The sequence below is a fragment of the Mobula birostris genome, chromosome 1 (assembly GCF_030028105.1).
Source record: "Mobula birostris isolate sMobBir1 chromosome 1, sMobBir1.hap1, whole genome shotgun sequence".
NCBI lineage: Eukaryota > Metazoa > Chordata > Chondrichthyes > Myliobatiformes > Myliobatidae > Mobula > Mobula birostris.
In genome coordinates this window covers 109,890,657-109,905,849 of record NC_092370.1, presented here as the reverse complement: position 1 = coordinate 109,905,849, position 15,193 = coordinate 109,890,657, and the positions used below count along the sequence as shown (strand labels likewise).

General features: G+C 37.3%; 2 protein-coding genes across 5 annotated transcripts in view; one reads left to right on the top strand and one right to left on the bottom strand.

Moving 5' to 3' along the window:
• jmjd4 (jumonji domain containing 4) overlaps positions 1–15,193 on the top strand; it is a 55,966-nt gene that overhangs the window by 4,566 nt on the left and 36,207 nt on the right. For 2 of the 3 annotated variants that reach the window (XM_072260039.1, XM_072260057.1), the window contains exons 3-5: positions 1,637–1,762; positions 3,516–3,783; positions 5,439–5,585. In XM_072260039.1, coding sequence (XP_072116140.1) covers positions 1,637–1,762; positions 3,516–3,783; positions 5,439–5,585 — 541 coding nt within the window. Of the gene's footprint in view, positions 1–1,636; positions 1,763–3,515; positions 3,784–5,438; positions 5,586–7,113; positions 8,796–15,193 lie in introns of those variants that run through there. The other variant, XM_072260049.1, reaches the window with a different exon arrangement.
• Positions 9,283–15,193, bottom strand: part of LOC140198856 (ALS2 C-terminal-like protein) — a 107,990-nt gene continuing 102,079 nt past the window's right edge. For both annotated transcript variants that reach the window (XM_072260016.1, XM_072260026.1), the window contains 4 exons: positions 14,844–14,905; positions 13,110–13,259; positions 11,970–12,066; positions 9,283–10,774 (listed from right to left, as the gene is read on the bottom strand). In XM_072260016.1, coding sequence (XP_072116117.1) covers positions 10,718–10,774; positions 11,970–12,066; positions 13,110–13,259; positions 14,844–14,905 — 366 coding nt within the window. In that variant the 3' untranslated portion in view covers positions 9,283–10,717. The remainder of the gene's footprint in view (positions 10,775–11,969; positions 12,067–13,109; positions 13,260–14,843; positions 14,906–15,193) is intronic.

Genomic DNA, 15,193 nt, shown 5'->3' with positions numbered 1-15,193 from the left:
TCATCAGCATATATAAAATGAATTTTAAGTAACATAGAAATAAAAGACTTCCAAACTCATAATGAGATTAATCAGTAGAAAAAGAAATAAAAAGAAAAAATATATATAAACAAACAAAAACCCCAAAAGAAAAAGAGAAAAAAAAAACCCAAAAAAAGCAAAACAGGGCTAGACCAACAGCTTGTATCAGACACTTCAATAATGTCGTTAACTCCGCTCCTCTCATCATATAATTTAAGTTTAGAAAAAAGATTCGGAAAGGTCAGATTACATCATATGAAAATGTTGCATAAAAGGTTTCCAAATTTCTTCAAATTTAACCAAAGGGTCAAAAATATCACTTCTAATTTTTTCTAAATTTAAACTTAATATGGTTTGAGAAAACCATTAGAATGTAGTTGGAGGATTAGTTTCCTTCCAGTTCAACAAAATAGATCTTCTCACCATTAAAGTAACAAAAGCTATCATTCGACAGGCTGAAGAAGACAAAGATCTATGTTCTACCATTGGCAATCCAAAGATTCCCGTAATAGGATGGGGTTTTAAATCAAATCATAGAACCGTTGAAATAATATCAAAAATGTCTTTCCAATATTTTTCCAAAAGAGGACAGGACCAAACCATATGAGTTAAAGAAGCCACTTCAGAGTGACATCTATCACAAGTAGGGTTTATATGGGAATAAAAATGAGCCAGTTTATGTTTGGACATATGAGCTCTGTATACTACTTTAAATTGTATTAATGTATGTTTAGCACATATAGAAGAAGTACTAACTAATTGAAAAATTTTTTCCCATTTCTCTATAGGTAGGGAAAGTTGAAGTTCCCTTTCTCATTCATTTTTGATTTTATCAGATATATCTGGCTGTAATTTCATAATTATATCATAAATTATTGCTATTAATCTCTTCTGCAAAGGATTAAAACCTAAAATTTTATCAAAAATGCCAGAAGGATTTGAAGTCGGAAAGGTAGGCAACGTAGTATTTAAAAAATTTCTTATTTGTAGGTATCTAAAAAAATGGGATCTAGGCAAATCAAATTTCTCGGATGACTGCTCAAAAGACATAAAGCAGTTATCCAGAAATAGATCACGAACACATACCTTTCGTTTTCCATTTCAAAAAGGTTTGGTCCATTACCGAGGGTTGGAAAAAGAAATTAGATATAATAGGGCTTGATAACATAAATTCATTCAGGCCAAAAAATTTACGAAATTGAAACCATATTTGCAATGTGTATTTAACTATAGGGTTGAAAATTTGTTTATTCAATTTAAATAGTGCAAAAGGCAGTGAAGTTCCTGAAATGGAAGCTAAAGAAAACCCTTGTACAGAATGGCCTTCAAGGTTTACCCAATATGGGCTTGGAGTTATATTCCAATCTTGCGTCCAAAATATTAAGTATCGGGAACTTGTACTGCCTTAGTTGAAGCTTAGTCATGAAATGCAATTAAATCACACAGTGAGTATTAAACCTATCAGTACAATTGGTAAGTGATTTTCACTGTGATAAAGTAAACAAGGAGATAGGAAACCTGAGAACTAAGTTTAGAGTTTCTGCAGGAGTAAGGCTGGGGTTGACTTGATACGTGTTTTACATTGTTGTATTAATCTTGATACTGTGCCTTCCAGGGACTTCCCCAATCATGGAGTGTACAATACACCCGACTTCTTCCAATCTGACTGGCTGAATGAATACTGGGATACTATCAAACTGGATGATTATCGTTTCACTTACATGGGTCCCAAAGGATCATGGTAGGTATATCTTGTGTTAAAGTTCAAAGTAATTTTTGTTATCAAGTTGTATATGTCGCCATATACAACCCTGAGATTCATTTTGTTGTGGGAGTATTCAGCAAATCTATAGAACAGTAACTCTAACAGGATCAATGCAAGATCAACCAGAGTGCAGAGACAACAAACTGTGCAAATACAATATAAAGAAATAGCAATAAATAACGAGAATATGAGATTGTGAGATAAAGAGTTCTGAAAGTGAGATCATTGGTTGTGGGAACATTTCAATGATGGGATAAATGAATATAGTTATCCCCTTTTATTCCTGATGGCTGAGGGGTAGTAACTGTTCCTGATCTTGGTGGTGCCAGTCCCAAATCTCTTGTACCTGATGGAAGCAGTGAGAAGAGAGCATGAGGTATTTTCTACACTAATAAGGGCAACACTAAATTATATCAAAGGATCTTAGAGTTGCATGGAGTCGTATCCTCAGCCAACAGACCAAACTACTTGATCCAACTGCTTTGTGCCAGAATTTATGCTGTATGAGACTCCTCTCGGCTTACTTGCAAATTTTGTAGCATATCTTTATATTCTTTCGCCCTCAAATGTATCTAATTTATATGCCTCAGCTGGGCACCAAAGTTGTTTTCTCCTGAATTCCTGTTACATTTAGTTTTAGACTTAAGTTTCGACAAACAGTGAAACATTTTCTGTATGTTCAACCTTTCATCTTATAAACTTAACTTAGGTTACATCTCATCTATACAGTTTTTTGTAAAAGGTTTCAGTTAACCAGAAGCTAACTGATAATCAGAAATCTGGTAATAATCTGTTGAAAATAAATTTCCCCATCAATTGATTAAAATCTAATCCGTGTTCTAGAGCAGTGGTGAATTACTATTGATAACTAGTAGCCATGTTCAAGTATTATTTAGTCTACCTTCTAACATGTATTGCCAATCCCAGTTGCAGTGGTACATTTTAAAGGAGCAGAAGAGAACAAATTACTGTATCAAACAGAGTCCAAGGTTGAACAACGTACTTTTTCATTTTCCTCACAAATGTCTTAGCTGAATAGGTTTCCTGTTCAATTGTTATTTGAAGCTAATATGTGCTGCTACCATCTCCTTGGACTGGTTTATCACTGTATTAGCCTCTGACAATTAGCTAGACTATGACAACTCTCACTCATTCCTCAATCACATTTCATTTACTTATGCCCAAGGAGAACAGCATGGCCACTGTTACAAAATTGTTCGAGAGATTGACAAAGAAATGCCATTTTTCTACAGAAATTGACTAATTGGAAACAGATATTGACCAATTGGTAACCTTGTGTATGTTCAAATTCCTTACTTGCATTATCACTTCCCAATCACAGTATGATAATTCATACGTTAATAGCCAATAGTATCTTTGCGTTAAAGGCCATTAATATTTCTGAATTGGTAAAATAACTGTCCAATAGTAAATAGAATTGTTCGTTAGCATGTTTACCTTCTCTTAGTATGCCAAATAGCTCTGGTTCTGTGTTGCGCAAAAGGGAGTTATGTTCTTCAAAGGCATTTCTTGCCAGCGTTCATTACACACTATCTGCAAATTATCCTCTCCTGAACGTATCTTAACCCCCACCGCAATTTATACACTTCTGGAAATTGTTTTGGATGAAAAGAGAAATTGGTGGAATGAAAAGAAAGTAGAAAATCTTATAGGTGCTGGCTGAGTTCATAGTGATGTAATACACATCCCTTTCCCCCTGCCTCTGTAGGACACCATTCCATGCTGATGTATTCCGATCCTACAGCTGGTCAGCCAACATCTGCGGGAGGAAGAAATGGCTATTGTTTTCTCCTGGACAGGAGGAACATCTGCGAGACTGCAGTGGTAATCTTGTTTATGATGCTGAGTCTCCAATCCTGCAGGACAAGAATTTATATCCAAACTACAGCCAGTGCTGTCAACCGATTGAGGTGGTGCAAGAAGCTGGAGAGGTCATCTTTATCCCGAGTGGTTGGCACCATCAAGTATACAACCTGGTACAAAAAAAATCTTGTTTTTTTTAAATTCCCTTTGACATTGGGGCTGGCATTGGTTTCATTAGCCACATATTGTCAGTGATTTGTTGAACTTAATTATTGGGGCACTTAAAGCAAAACAACGTTTATTTTACTATATCATTATAATTTAACAAATTTTATTAAAGAGGGAACCCATCATAAAAGTAAAAGGGATGGCGGACTAGTCGCTTATCAGATAAATGATATATATAATCTAATCTAATCTAATATATTTATATACGGTGTACCTGAGTCATCATTTTTTGAATCTGAAAACCATTGCCTGAAGTATACGCATATAATTTTTTGTCTTAAACTTTCCATAGATTAATTAGAGCTGCGGTCCCCAACCACCGGGCCGCAGAGCATGCGCTACCGGGCCGCGAGGAAACGATGTGATATGGCGATATGAGGCAGCTGCACCTTTCCTCATTCCCTGTCACGCCCACTGTTGAGCTTGAATGCACGCGAGGTCATTACCCACGCGACATCCATGTCAGCGCAGGAAGGAGATCAACTCCTTGAGCTTGCAAATGACGGCGGGCTGAAAAGCATGTTTGACATAACATCTCTGCCAGCGTTCTGGATTAAAGTCAAGGCTGAATATCCTGAGATGGCCACGAAAGCACTGAAAACGTTGCTTCCATTTCCAACCTATCTCTGCAATGAATGCAACGAAAACTAAGTTGCGGAATAGACTGGAAATAAGGAACACCCTTCGAGTATCGCTGTCTCCCATCACCCCTCGATTGGACCGTCTTGTTACAGGGAAACAAGCCCAGGGCTCCCACTGATTCAGCAATATTGGTGCATTGCAATGATTTTATATGTTCATACGGGGAAAATATGCGCTGTGTGTTTAATATTCAGACGTTACTTAAAATGTTATGATGCTATGACTTATATAACCATATAATAATTACAGCAGGGAAACAGGCCATCTCTGCTCTTCCAATCCGTACCGAACGCTACTCTCACCTCGTCCCACCGACCTGCACTCAGCCCATAACCCTTCATTCCTTTCCTGTCCATATACTATCCAATTTAACTTTAAGTGATAATACCAAACCTGCTTCTGCCACTTCTACTGGAAGTTTGTTCAACACTTAGTTCAAGCTCCTCTGTCCTTCCCTGATAATTGACTTATCGCTATATTCATGCGAGGAAAATATGCGCTGTGTGTTTAATATTAAATTCGTTAGATTATCCCCTTTAGAAACGAAATTCAGTGTATTAGCCACTGATCACTGATATTCCGGTCGCGATTAACACCACCCCCCCCTAACCCCCACCGAACAGAATCGCCAAAAACGATTTGTAGAAAATAATCGGCAGGTGCACGCATGCGCACTGGTGCCCGCGCAAGGCTTCATGGTCATTGTAGTCTTATCTGGGTAAACACAACGTATTTGACTGCTACTCTTGTCTGTTGGCAACCATCTCCCCCCGCGCCCCCCCCCCCACCGGTCGGCCGGTCCGCAAGAATATTGTCAATATGAAACCAGTCCGCAGTGCGAAAAAGGTTGGGGACCCCTGAATTAGTATAGCTGATATTTTTGGTCTGGTCTTTATGCCCTGAATGGGAACATCTCTTTTCTTTTGAAGAGGTGTAATGTGTAATAAATCTCCTTCAGGAGGACACCATCTCAATCAACCACAACTGGCTGAATGGCTGCAACATAGACATTATGTGGAATTTTCTACAGGGGGAACTAACATCTGTCCAGGACGAGATTGAGGAGTGGAAGGACCATATGGAGGATTGGCACCAACACTGTCAGGTAGGATTATTATTATTATTGTTCTCCTTCTCCTTCTCCTCATTCCAAGTTTTTATTTAAAAATGAAACAGTATACCATTACCAGACTTTTTAATTCTCAGGGTCTGGGTACAGCTGATAGTTTCAACTACTCTGAAAATATTTTTTTTTTAAACTGCCTATATTTTTACAGCACTTTTAATGTGGCAATATATAACAGTGTTATCAATTAAAGTTTGACATCCAGCTACATAGAAGAGGTGGATGGGAAAAATAAATATAAGATTGGAAATTTCATAGCTTAAAATTGTGACAGTTGATGGCATAACCACCAATAATGGGGTTATTGTGACCCCAAAATTGGAAATATGTAGACATTCAGAAGGGTTAAAGGTCTGTTAAAGACAGTAGAGATAGAAGGAGAAAACATATAGATAGATTTCAAAATAATCTTTTCAATCTTAAATCATTGTTTAATCAGGAGCCAAATTTGGACAGGAAGCATTAGAGTAAATAGAAGCTGGTGTACTTAGATATTGGATTATCTCAAGTCTACCTATGCAAGACAAACTGGGGAAAACCAAGATTGTATTGGAAATGTCATGTCTACCAGTAACAGTCAGATGGATACCCCTTTTAAATGTGAAGTGGAAAATGGCAGTAGTGCAGGTGACACAGATATGTCATCTATTCTTGGGAACTCGTATGTTTCAGAGATTGATAATGATCTGAGTCACTTTTCAAGAACTTATTCATGTGTGGGTGTGGGATTGGAATTACTATCTAAGGTAAAGAGTTTGCAATTTTGGTCCTCTGGATAATGAGATGAATTCTGCATGTCATTCAACTTGTCTGGAAATTTGGAAATCACAAGGACTGAGAGATTATGGTGATATTATCCAGAAATATTGCAGAAATGCAGAATATACATTCAAATTAGGGATGGCATCCGTTAGTCTTGCGAGACCATGGACCTGCACCTGGAAAGTCTTCACTCTCCAGGGCGCAGGCCTGGGCAAGGTTGTATGGAAGACCAGCAGTTGCCCATGCTGCAAGTCTCCCCTCTCCATGACACCAATGTTGTCCAAGGGAAGGGCATTAGGACCCATACAGCTTGGCACCAGTGTCGTCGCAGAGCAATGTGTGATTAAGTGCCTTGCTCAAGGACACAACACGTTCCCTCGGCTGGGGCTCGAACTCACGACCTTCAGGTAGCTAGTCCAATGCCTTAACCACTTGGCCACGTGCTCACATGAAAGAGAGCTAATTAACAAACTTTGCACAAAAAGGGATTATCATGCAGTGTGCTCCTCTGAGGGTGGATTGAAATCTGATGGCTGAGCAAATTGCAATCTTGATGCTAACTTTTGCTGACGTCTGGTTTGATGGTCACCAATCCATTCTGTACCTGGCCAGGCTACGTTTAGTGGGACACAATGGCAGAATTTTTACTATTTGGCCACAACTAATATGCTAGTTGATGAGTGTATTAAAATTTGTGAAACAATAACTATAGGCAGTGACTGTTCTTTATTCCCATTTGGCACAGGTACTATTGAAATCATGCACTGGAATCAACTACTGTGAATTCTACACCTTTCTGAAAATAATTTCTAAAAATAGGATGGCCATACTAGATACTTCTGCAGAAGGCAGCGCTCCTCTCAAAAATGCATTTCCCTTAGAACTGTCTGCACTTGGGCCATATCACGCAGTGTTTGATTTATACCGAAGTGAAAGTGTGCTAACTTCATTGCTTGCCAATGAGATCTTTAATAGACTAGATATAGACTTGCTAGATCCTCGGCCTGAGGACATGTTACGCGAAATTCGAGAAGTATTGGATGCTACCTCATTGTAATGTTCTGCTTTTGTGTGGTCATTTCATGTAAACTAAGTTATCTTCTAACCTCTCTTATGAAGTGAAGGGAAATCATAAAACAGGCTTAATGCTAAGAAGATCAGAGTGAGAAGAAAATGGTCAATGTAATACTCACTGCGTACCTGTTGCAAGCTGGTACATGGATTTGGGTGCAATGCACAAGCACTAGGATAGTAGGTAATTATGTCATTTTCCTGGCAATCCAGAAAATAAAATTTCAAATCCCATTGATGTTGAAACATTGGATTGTGTGGGGAAAACAAATCTGGAAATGAAAGGCTTGAGCTATTAAAACAGCGGCCATGAAACTGGAAGAGAAACCAAGCTGCCTTACTGTGCTTCCTTTAGCAGAAAATATGTAACATGGCCAGCTTATGATTCTGCAATGCTCCTTTAATTGATCTGGTGAAACGCTCAGATACAAAACAAAATTGTTGGAGCCATTAATTTTTCAGATTGCAGCTACTTAAATGAAAAGTGGACTCTGTTACAGTCCAAAACACAAGGCTGTAACAGATATTCCTGCATGGATAAAGCACTGGAGGAAGACAAGCCAGTGACTTTATTATAGTGCAGCAGCCTCTGAGAAGTTGGGTTCTTAATCACAGGAACGGGACTTCAAACATATAGAAAGCACACAGAGGTGCCATTGAAATCAAAATGATGTGTTGAAGAGTAACTAAACATGTATTTCAAAACAATTGTTGAACAGCAAAGTATTTTATTTTTATACTTTCACTGCTAATTTTAAATGTTTTTTTTGGCATCCTCACCGTGAAAGCTGTGCTGAGGTAACCCGGAGCTGGAACCTGACCAGGGTTCTGATCCAAGTGGAATTAAGAGACTTCATTCTTTGCCCAGAGTCTAATGGAATAACTTCTGTTAAAAAGTGCAAAGGGCTGGTCAATATTTGAAAAATGTCAGGAAGTAAAATGTTCAAAGGCCAGCGGCAGGGGCTGATTGGAGTTCAAAGCCTAGTTTTCGGAGTCCCATCATCACTGCTTTGAGGTCTGGAGCTTGAGCCCTCATCCAGGGTCCTCAGTTGTCAGCATCTGTGACTCCTGGGTTGATATCAAAGATTAAAGCATAAAGGCCAATTGAAGCAGTTGTTGCCTTATTGCTTGGCATGTTCTGTTTTATTGTGTTCTTGGTTCTGCTGAGCATTGTGGGCATGCTATGTTGCCACCATGTTGTTGGGCAACAGTTGTGGGCTGCCCCCAGCACATCCTTGGATGTATTGGTTCTTAATGCCAATAACACATTTCACTGTATGTATGTTTCGATATATATTTGATAAATAAATCTGAATTTGATCTAGACCTATTCCTTGGATTGTAGATGATAACTCATAAGCAACACTTTCAAAACCAAGTTATTGCTGAAATAAGAAATGTAGACAAACATATCAGCAGATTTTCAGACATGCCACACAGCTGCTTACTAATTGTTCAAACGATATAAAATATAAAATTAAGGTGAAAGCCAACAGAACAATGTCATGATTTATTCAATAAGTGCACCAAGTAGTGTGAACCTGACACTGACAGACCATGGGAAGTTCAGTTACTCTTGTAGTTGAAAATGAAACTTGAAATTTCTCAAATTTAATAACCTTAGCTGAAATAAGTGTTGAGTTAAGCTTTATAAGTCATTCCAATGTCAAGGGTTGGAGAAGGGAAGAGAGAATCAACCAGAATTTCTGCTGCTGGTAACATTGTCAATGGAATTCAGATGTAGGTAAGTGAGCTTGATTCAGATTCTAATCAGCATTGGAGTGCAAAAAATAATTTCAGGATTCATAGTTGGTAATACAAATAAATGTTATAATATTTATTTACAAAAGCAAAATATATATACATTAATTCCCTTATCTAATTATATACTAATGAACATTCCTCACAAATGTGATGGAGTCAATGCTAATGGCCTATAAAATTAAATGGCTTTTGAATTTGAAGTGGAATTGTAGGAACAGGAAATGTAAATTAACAGATCTTTCAGTTTTACCACACTAAAAACATTGATTACGTTACCCCACAAGTTATTTACAGATTTAATGCCATAATAGTTGTAAGGTGGAAAACAGTTTATACAAAGTTCTCAGTATATACTTTTAGCCACCAGTACCATAATGATATACTGTATGCATACATTTCAATTTCAATAACTAGATGGTGGTCCCTACGAACATCACATGAGAAAAAGTATTTGAAACATTCAATCTGTACTCTATTTTGTGTCCTGTATGTCAGCCAAGAAGTCCAGCCTCAAACATTGAGTTGCAACTTGCTCCAAGATAAATTTTACAGAAACTTAAAGCATTTTCTTTCAGCTTATATGCTTTAACCAGTTCTGTTAATCAACCAATATGTCCAATACACTCTGTATTTGCTATAAAATGGACCTTAATGAGTTATCCTTTTAATAATTGTTCTCTATTTAAATTGCTCTGTTGCATGCCTGTTTAAACTAAACAGTAACACCAATTTTCTTTCCAGGGCTTCCAAACTAAGTTTCTTAATCTCCTTTCAATCCTATATTCTACAGCTTTTCGAAGCCCAATATTAATTATTTGATTTATGTCACCGAGATTTAAGTTTGTCTACCCAGTATCATTAGCTTTGAACAATTATAAAGGACTTCCATGAATAAAGAGGACCTGGATAGGTAGCCTAGAGAGCTGTCAGTCTGAAGAAAATGGAAAATGACAGTCACTTACTATTTGTCCAGACTGATAGTTACAACTCCGAGAATATAAATTGCGGCATTTCTTTATTTACTAGGTTAGATTAGGAAATGAGGCTGAAAATTCTTTACAGGAACAGAAGCTCCTTGGATTCTGTTACATATCTAAAATAAAACTCCTAGGAGAAAAAACTTGGTATGTGTGGTTGAATTCTGAAAATGCAGCAAGTCACATTCCTCCAAAGATAAAATAAAAGACTTTAATGTTGAAATCAATTGTTGCTTTGTTTTTAAACTATAATGGGGTTCAACAGGAAAGTACTACCCTATCCTTTAATTATAGTTGCTGAAAGTGTTTTAAAGTGACGCCTTAATCACCTCCTAATTAGTTGAATCCGTTTGAAGTGAAGTTTGAAGGCTCTTCCAGACTTGGGTCAAATTCTGCCTGATACTATTTCCACACCAAATGACGTGCTGGCAGAGGACCTGTTCTGCAGCTCCACTTTTCAACAATATTACACGTTTTTCAGGATCAGGATTCCTGTAGTGCTTTCTTTGCCTTCCATTCTTTCTCGTAGCTGGCCCATCATTCAGGCAAAATACTGGTTCGGATTTCCTCTTTCTGAATATGTTGGTAGCAAGACTGTAATGAAACAAGATGTAACCAGAAGGTTACCTATGCCATCCTAGAATATTAACTAGAATTTTAAATAAAAAGGCCTTATTACAATGCTTTGATTGATCATGGAGCTGAGACGTTGTTGCTGTCTCCACAGATTTTGCCTGACCTATCTATGTCCAGCATTTCATTTAGGGATAGAAATGCATACATCCAATCAACTCATGAAGATATCATAGTATATCTCATTACAATTTGCTAATGAAATTTACTTATATTGCCTTCAATTGAACTAGATTTCTGAAAAAAAGAGTTCAACAAGCACTTGCACTTTTCAAAATACAACAAACTTGTGCTGTTTAGCACATGTAACTAATGATGAATTTCTACACCTGAGAGTCATAAATACTATTTAAGATAGATAGATGTGGTCTAGAATGCTTTCATCTTTCAGCAATAAATAACTTAAATTGCATTGATGCTTATGAGACAATATGTATATAAAATGACTTACATATTGCCTTTATAAAAATAAGTGCCTTTCAAAATGATGGGATCACTATTGTTTGAAAGGCAAGGCATACGAGTGAAAATTTCCATGTTTTAAATTGCTGCTTACTTTCTGAACAAAATCATATTCTCATTAGGAAGGGTCCAGTTTATTAACTAGTTATTAACAGTATGCTACAATAGAAAATTTTGAGTGAAATTAACTTCATAGTTGAAGTTCTGTTGCCCAGCAACATTTAGCTGTAAAGATGAGGTTCTATTACATGAGCTCAATTTGTGTTTTGTTGAAAGATGAAAACAGATATTTATCTTTCTTAAAAGACATTGATGATTTATATGTATTTTGACCAAAATCCTGACAGCTTCATTGTAAATACCGCTTCTTAACAAGGTATTCAGATTTATAAACTGTCTTAAGGTAAAAGAGAAAGCACTGGAAATACTCAGCGGTAGATAACATTTTATCAACCGTAAGTGTTACCTTCCTCCCTCAGATGCTGCCTGACCTATTAATTATTTCATGCACTTTATTTCAGATTATTAACATTTGCAATATTTTGCATTTACTAATATTCTTATCATTAGATGTTTAAAATATTTACTAAAGATAGGTTATCTCTTCAAAGAATTCTTCAACAAGAAAGCTGTCTAATTCTACATAGCTTTGAGCCCTGAGATGGCAGGTGTTTCACAGGCTATAGCAACTCACGTCAAGAGCAGTAAGCAGGAAGTCATTCATCCCACCCACAGTGGAAGGATCCATCATGTCTCGAATTAGATGGAGTTCTGCACCCAAATGCTGGATTCTATTGTGTGGAGAAAAAGTCAGATCTGAATTAGTTCTGCTTTATAGTAAAAAGGAATTAAAGTACCCAAATTAAACACCATCTACCCAACTTCCTCATTGGACAAAGCATGGATTAGATACCGATAAGTCGTTACACTATTGATACTCTCGTGTATCAAGGAGTGCCGTGTCTCACTCCCCAGTGACCCAGGTTCAAGCTCAAACTCCAATGCTGTTTTTGCGAAGTTTGCACGTTCTTCCTGTACAGAGTATACTTCCCTCAGTTGTTCCAGTTTTCTTGCACATTTCAGAGACTTGCTGTTGGCTGGTTAATTGCTATTATATATTACCCCTAGTGCAGGTGGACAGCATGAGAATTAAGGTGGATTTGTACAGTCATATAGCACAGAAACAGGCACTTTGTCCCCTGACTAGTCAACACTCACTTACACTAATTATGTGATATTGATGGACATGAAAGAAAAAAATGCATAAAAGGCAATTAAGGGGAATGAGATTGAACGAAGTGCTCTGAGAGCTGACTTAGACTTTAAGGGCCAAATGGCTTTACATGTTTTTAAGCAGAAATGGAACAGACGGAATCTGAATATGCTGCAATGCTCCTCCTACAGAGCCTGATCAAACATTGAGTATAATGGAAGAGACAATCACAAAGTAGCAAACATAGCAAAGCAAATTCTAGATCATTATTTTGAATGAAATTGTGAAAATTTAAAAAATCAGATTGGTAAAAGGAAAATTCCAAAATCATAGCAGCAGCAATCAACAAAATAGGCTTCTCTGTAAAACACTGGAGGGAAATGTTAAGAAAGTGTTTTACAAATAGTTGGATACTAAGAGCAATACATCTGAGCAGAGGCAACAAAATTCCCCATCTTGCCATCAACTCATTACTGATCATGTTTTCTCAAAGGACGGTATCTAAATTTCCAAAGAAACTTTATGGTCATTTGTCAATAATTTTCCAAGCTCTGATTCTTTTTCAAAGACACCCCCTCCTACATGTTCAGCCATCATAGTAACATGCAACCTGGCACTTACTTTGCCCTGGACACCACATAAACCAGCAGTGGCAGCAAGTCATCCATGGGAAGTTTGTACTCCCTGTTCAGCACTCGAGTTACGGTTTTCTCAACCTCTTGATAGGTTTTCATGATGGTGTCCAGCTTATCCTGAGGATCTGCTGTAGAACTGCAGAGATAGTTTTAGATTTGCCGCATCAAATTCAAAGGACCGTAAAGCAGCTCATCCACTTTTGTATATTTTAATGATGTTATGAAGTTTTAGAGAGTTATAAAGTTGTACAGGACAAAAAAGGGCCCTTCCAGTTAATGTCCATGTCAAACTTTTTGCCCATCTACACAAACCTATTTGCCCACATTGGATCTCTATCCTTCACGCCTTGCCTTTTTAAGTGTCACTTAAATGTAGTAATTGCATTTGACTCCAGCCCCTCCTCTGGCAGCACTTTCCAAATATCAACCACTTCATGTATGAAAGATTTTCACCTCAAATCTCCTTAGCACTCCTTCCTCACACCTTAAACATGTACCTTCTTATTTTTCTGACTATCTACCCTACTTATGCCTCTAAAAAATATGTTATCGCTCTATCAGATCATCCCTCAGTGTGTAAATCAAGATGCAGGGTCTCAACCCAAAACATCAACTATTCCTTTGCCCCCAGAGTTGTTGCTTGGCCCACTGAGTTCCTTCAGCAGTTTGGTTTTAGTTCACATTCCAAAATCTAGAGTGTCTTTCATCTCTACCCATTAGTCTCCTTCATTCTGGAGAAAAACAAACAAAGCCTATCACAAATTTTCCCCTAACTAAAAACCTCCATATCCTGAATCTCTTCTGCACTCTCTATAGTACAATAAAATCGACCAAAACTACATATAACAATCTCTGCAGTCTAAGCATTTTTACCTGAGGTTCTGGCATAACATCCTAATTTTTATATTCTAAGCCTCTACCAATGAGGGCAAGTATGTCACATGCCTTCTTCACCACCTCATCTTCCTGTGTTGTGACTTTCAGGAACTGTGAACATGAATCCCAAAATCTCTCTTTTCATCGATGTTGCTTAGAGCCCTACGACTGACTACCCCATTTGACTTCCGAAAAAGTATCAGCTCACACTGTCATAATTAAATTGAACCTGTTGTGCTCTATCCCACTTTCCATCTGATGTATATTTTACACTTCAGACACTGTCTACACCATCAACTTTCATGTCATCCACAAATGTATTAAGAATACCTCTTTTATTCATATTCATGTCAAAAATTCTTGGGTGACGGCTGATAAAGGGGTAGTGACTCCAGGAATTTAATACAGTGTGAATTAAAGGAGATGAAAATTCTCCCAGGTTAGACCTTGGATATTGAAGGGAACACTATTAAGCAATTGACCCCTGTTCAATTAGGTGATGGCTTCAAAGGGATATTATAATGTAAAACATTTGATAAGCTTTTTAAATGCTGTTTTTCTGAACGAATTGGTGCTCCACATCACAATGTCAATACTACCATTTAAATAGCTTATACATTTGATAAAACCAATTAGTCCTCATCTCAAAGGACAATCTATCTGGCATCTTATTGTCTGACTGCATTGCACTCTCTCTGTAAATTATATTCTGCATTCCACATTGCTTTTTCCTTAAGCAAGAATTGTTCTGATGTGGTGAAATGATCTGTATGGATGGCATACAAAACAAAGTTTCTAATGTACTTTCATACATGAGACTGTAATAAATTACCTCACTGCTCACCTTATTTTTTGGAAACACAAGATGGCAGAAGTGAAGCACACATCTTTCACAATGGAAATCCTCTGCACCAAAGAACAATATTTCAAGACTTAGTATTATACAAATCTGCAATATTGATTCTCTGTGATATTTTTTCTCTAATTCATTCCCAGCTGCTTTCAATACAAAATTGTCTGTGATGGAATTTCAATGATGGGTTAAGAAAACCTTCCAGTTTAATTACTGCACACAAGCATAGGCAGTTCAATTCAAGTCTAAAGGTTACCTCCAATATTTTACTCTCTTCCAGGATAAAAATGTAATCTTAGATGTCACATCATTGCTGAACATAAAGCTGTAGGGTCATAGGG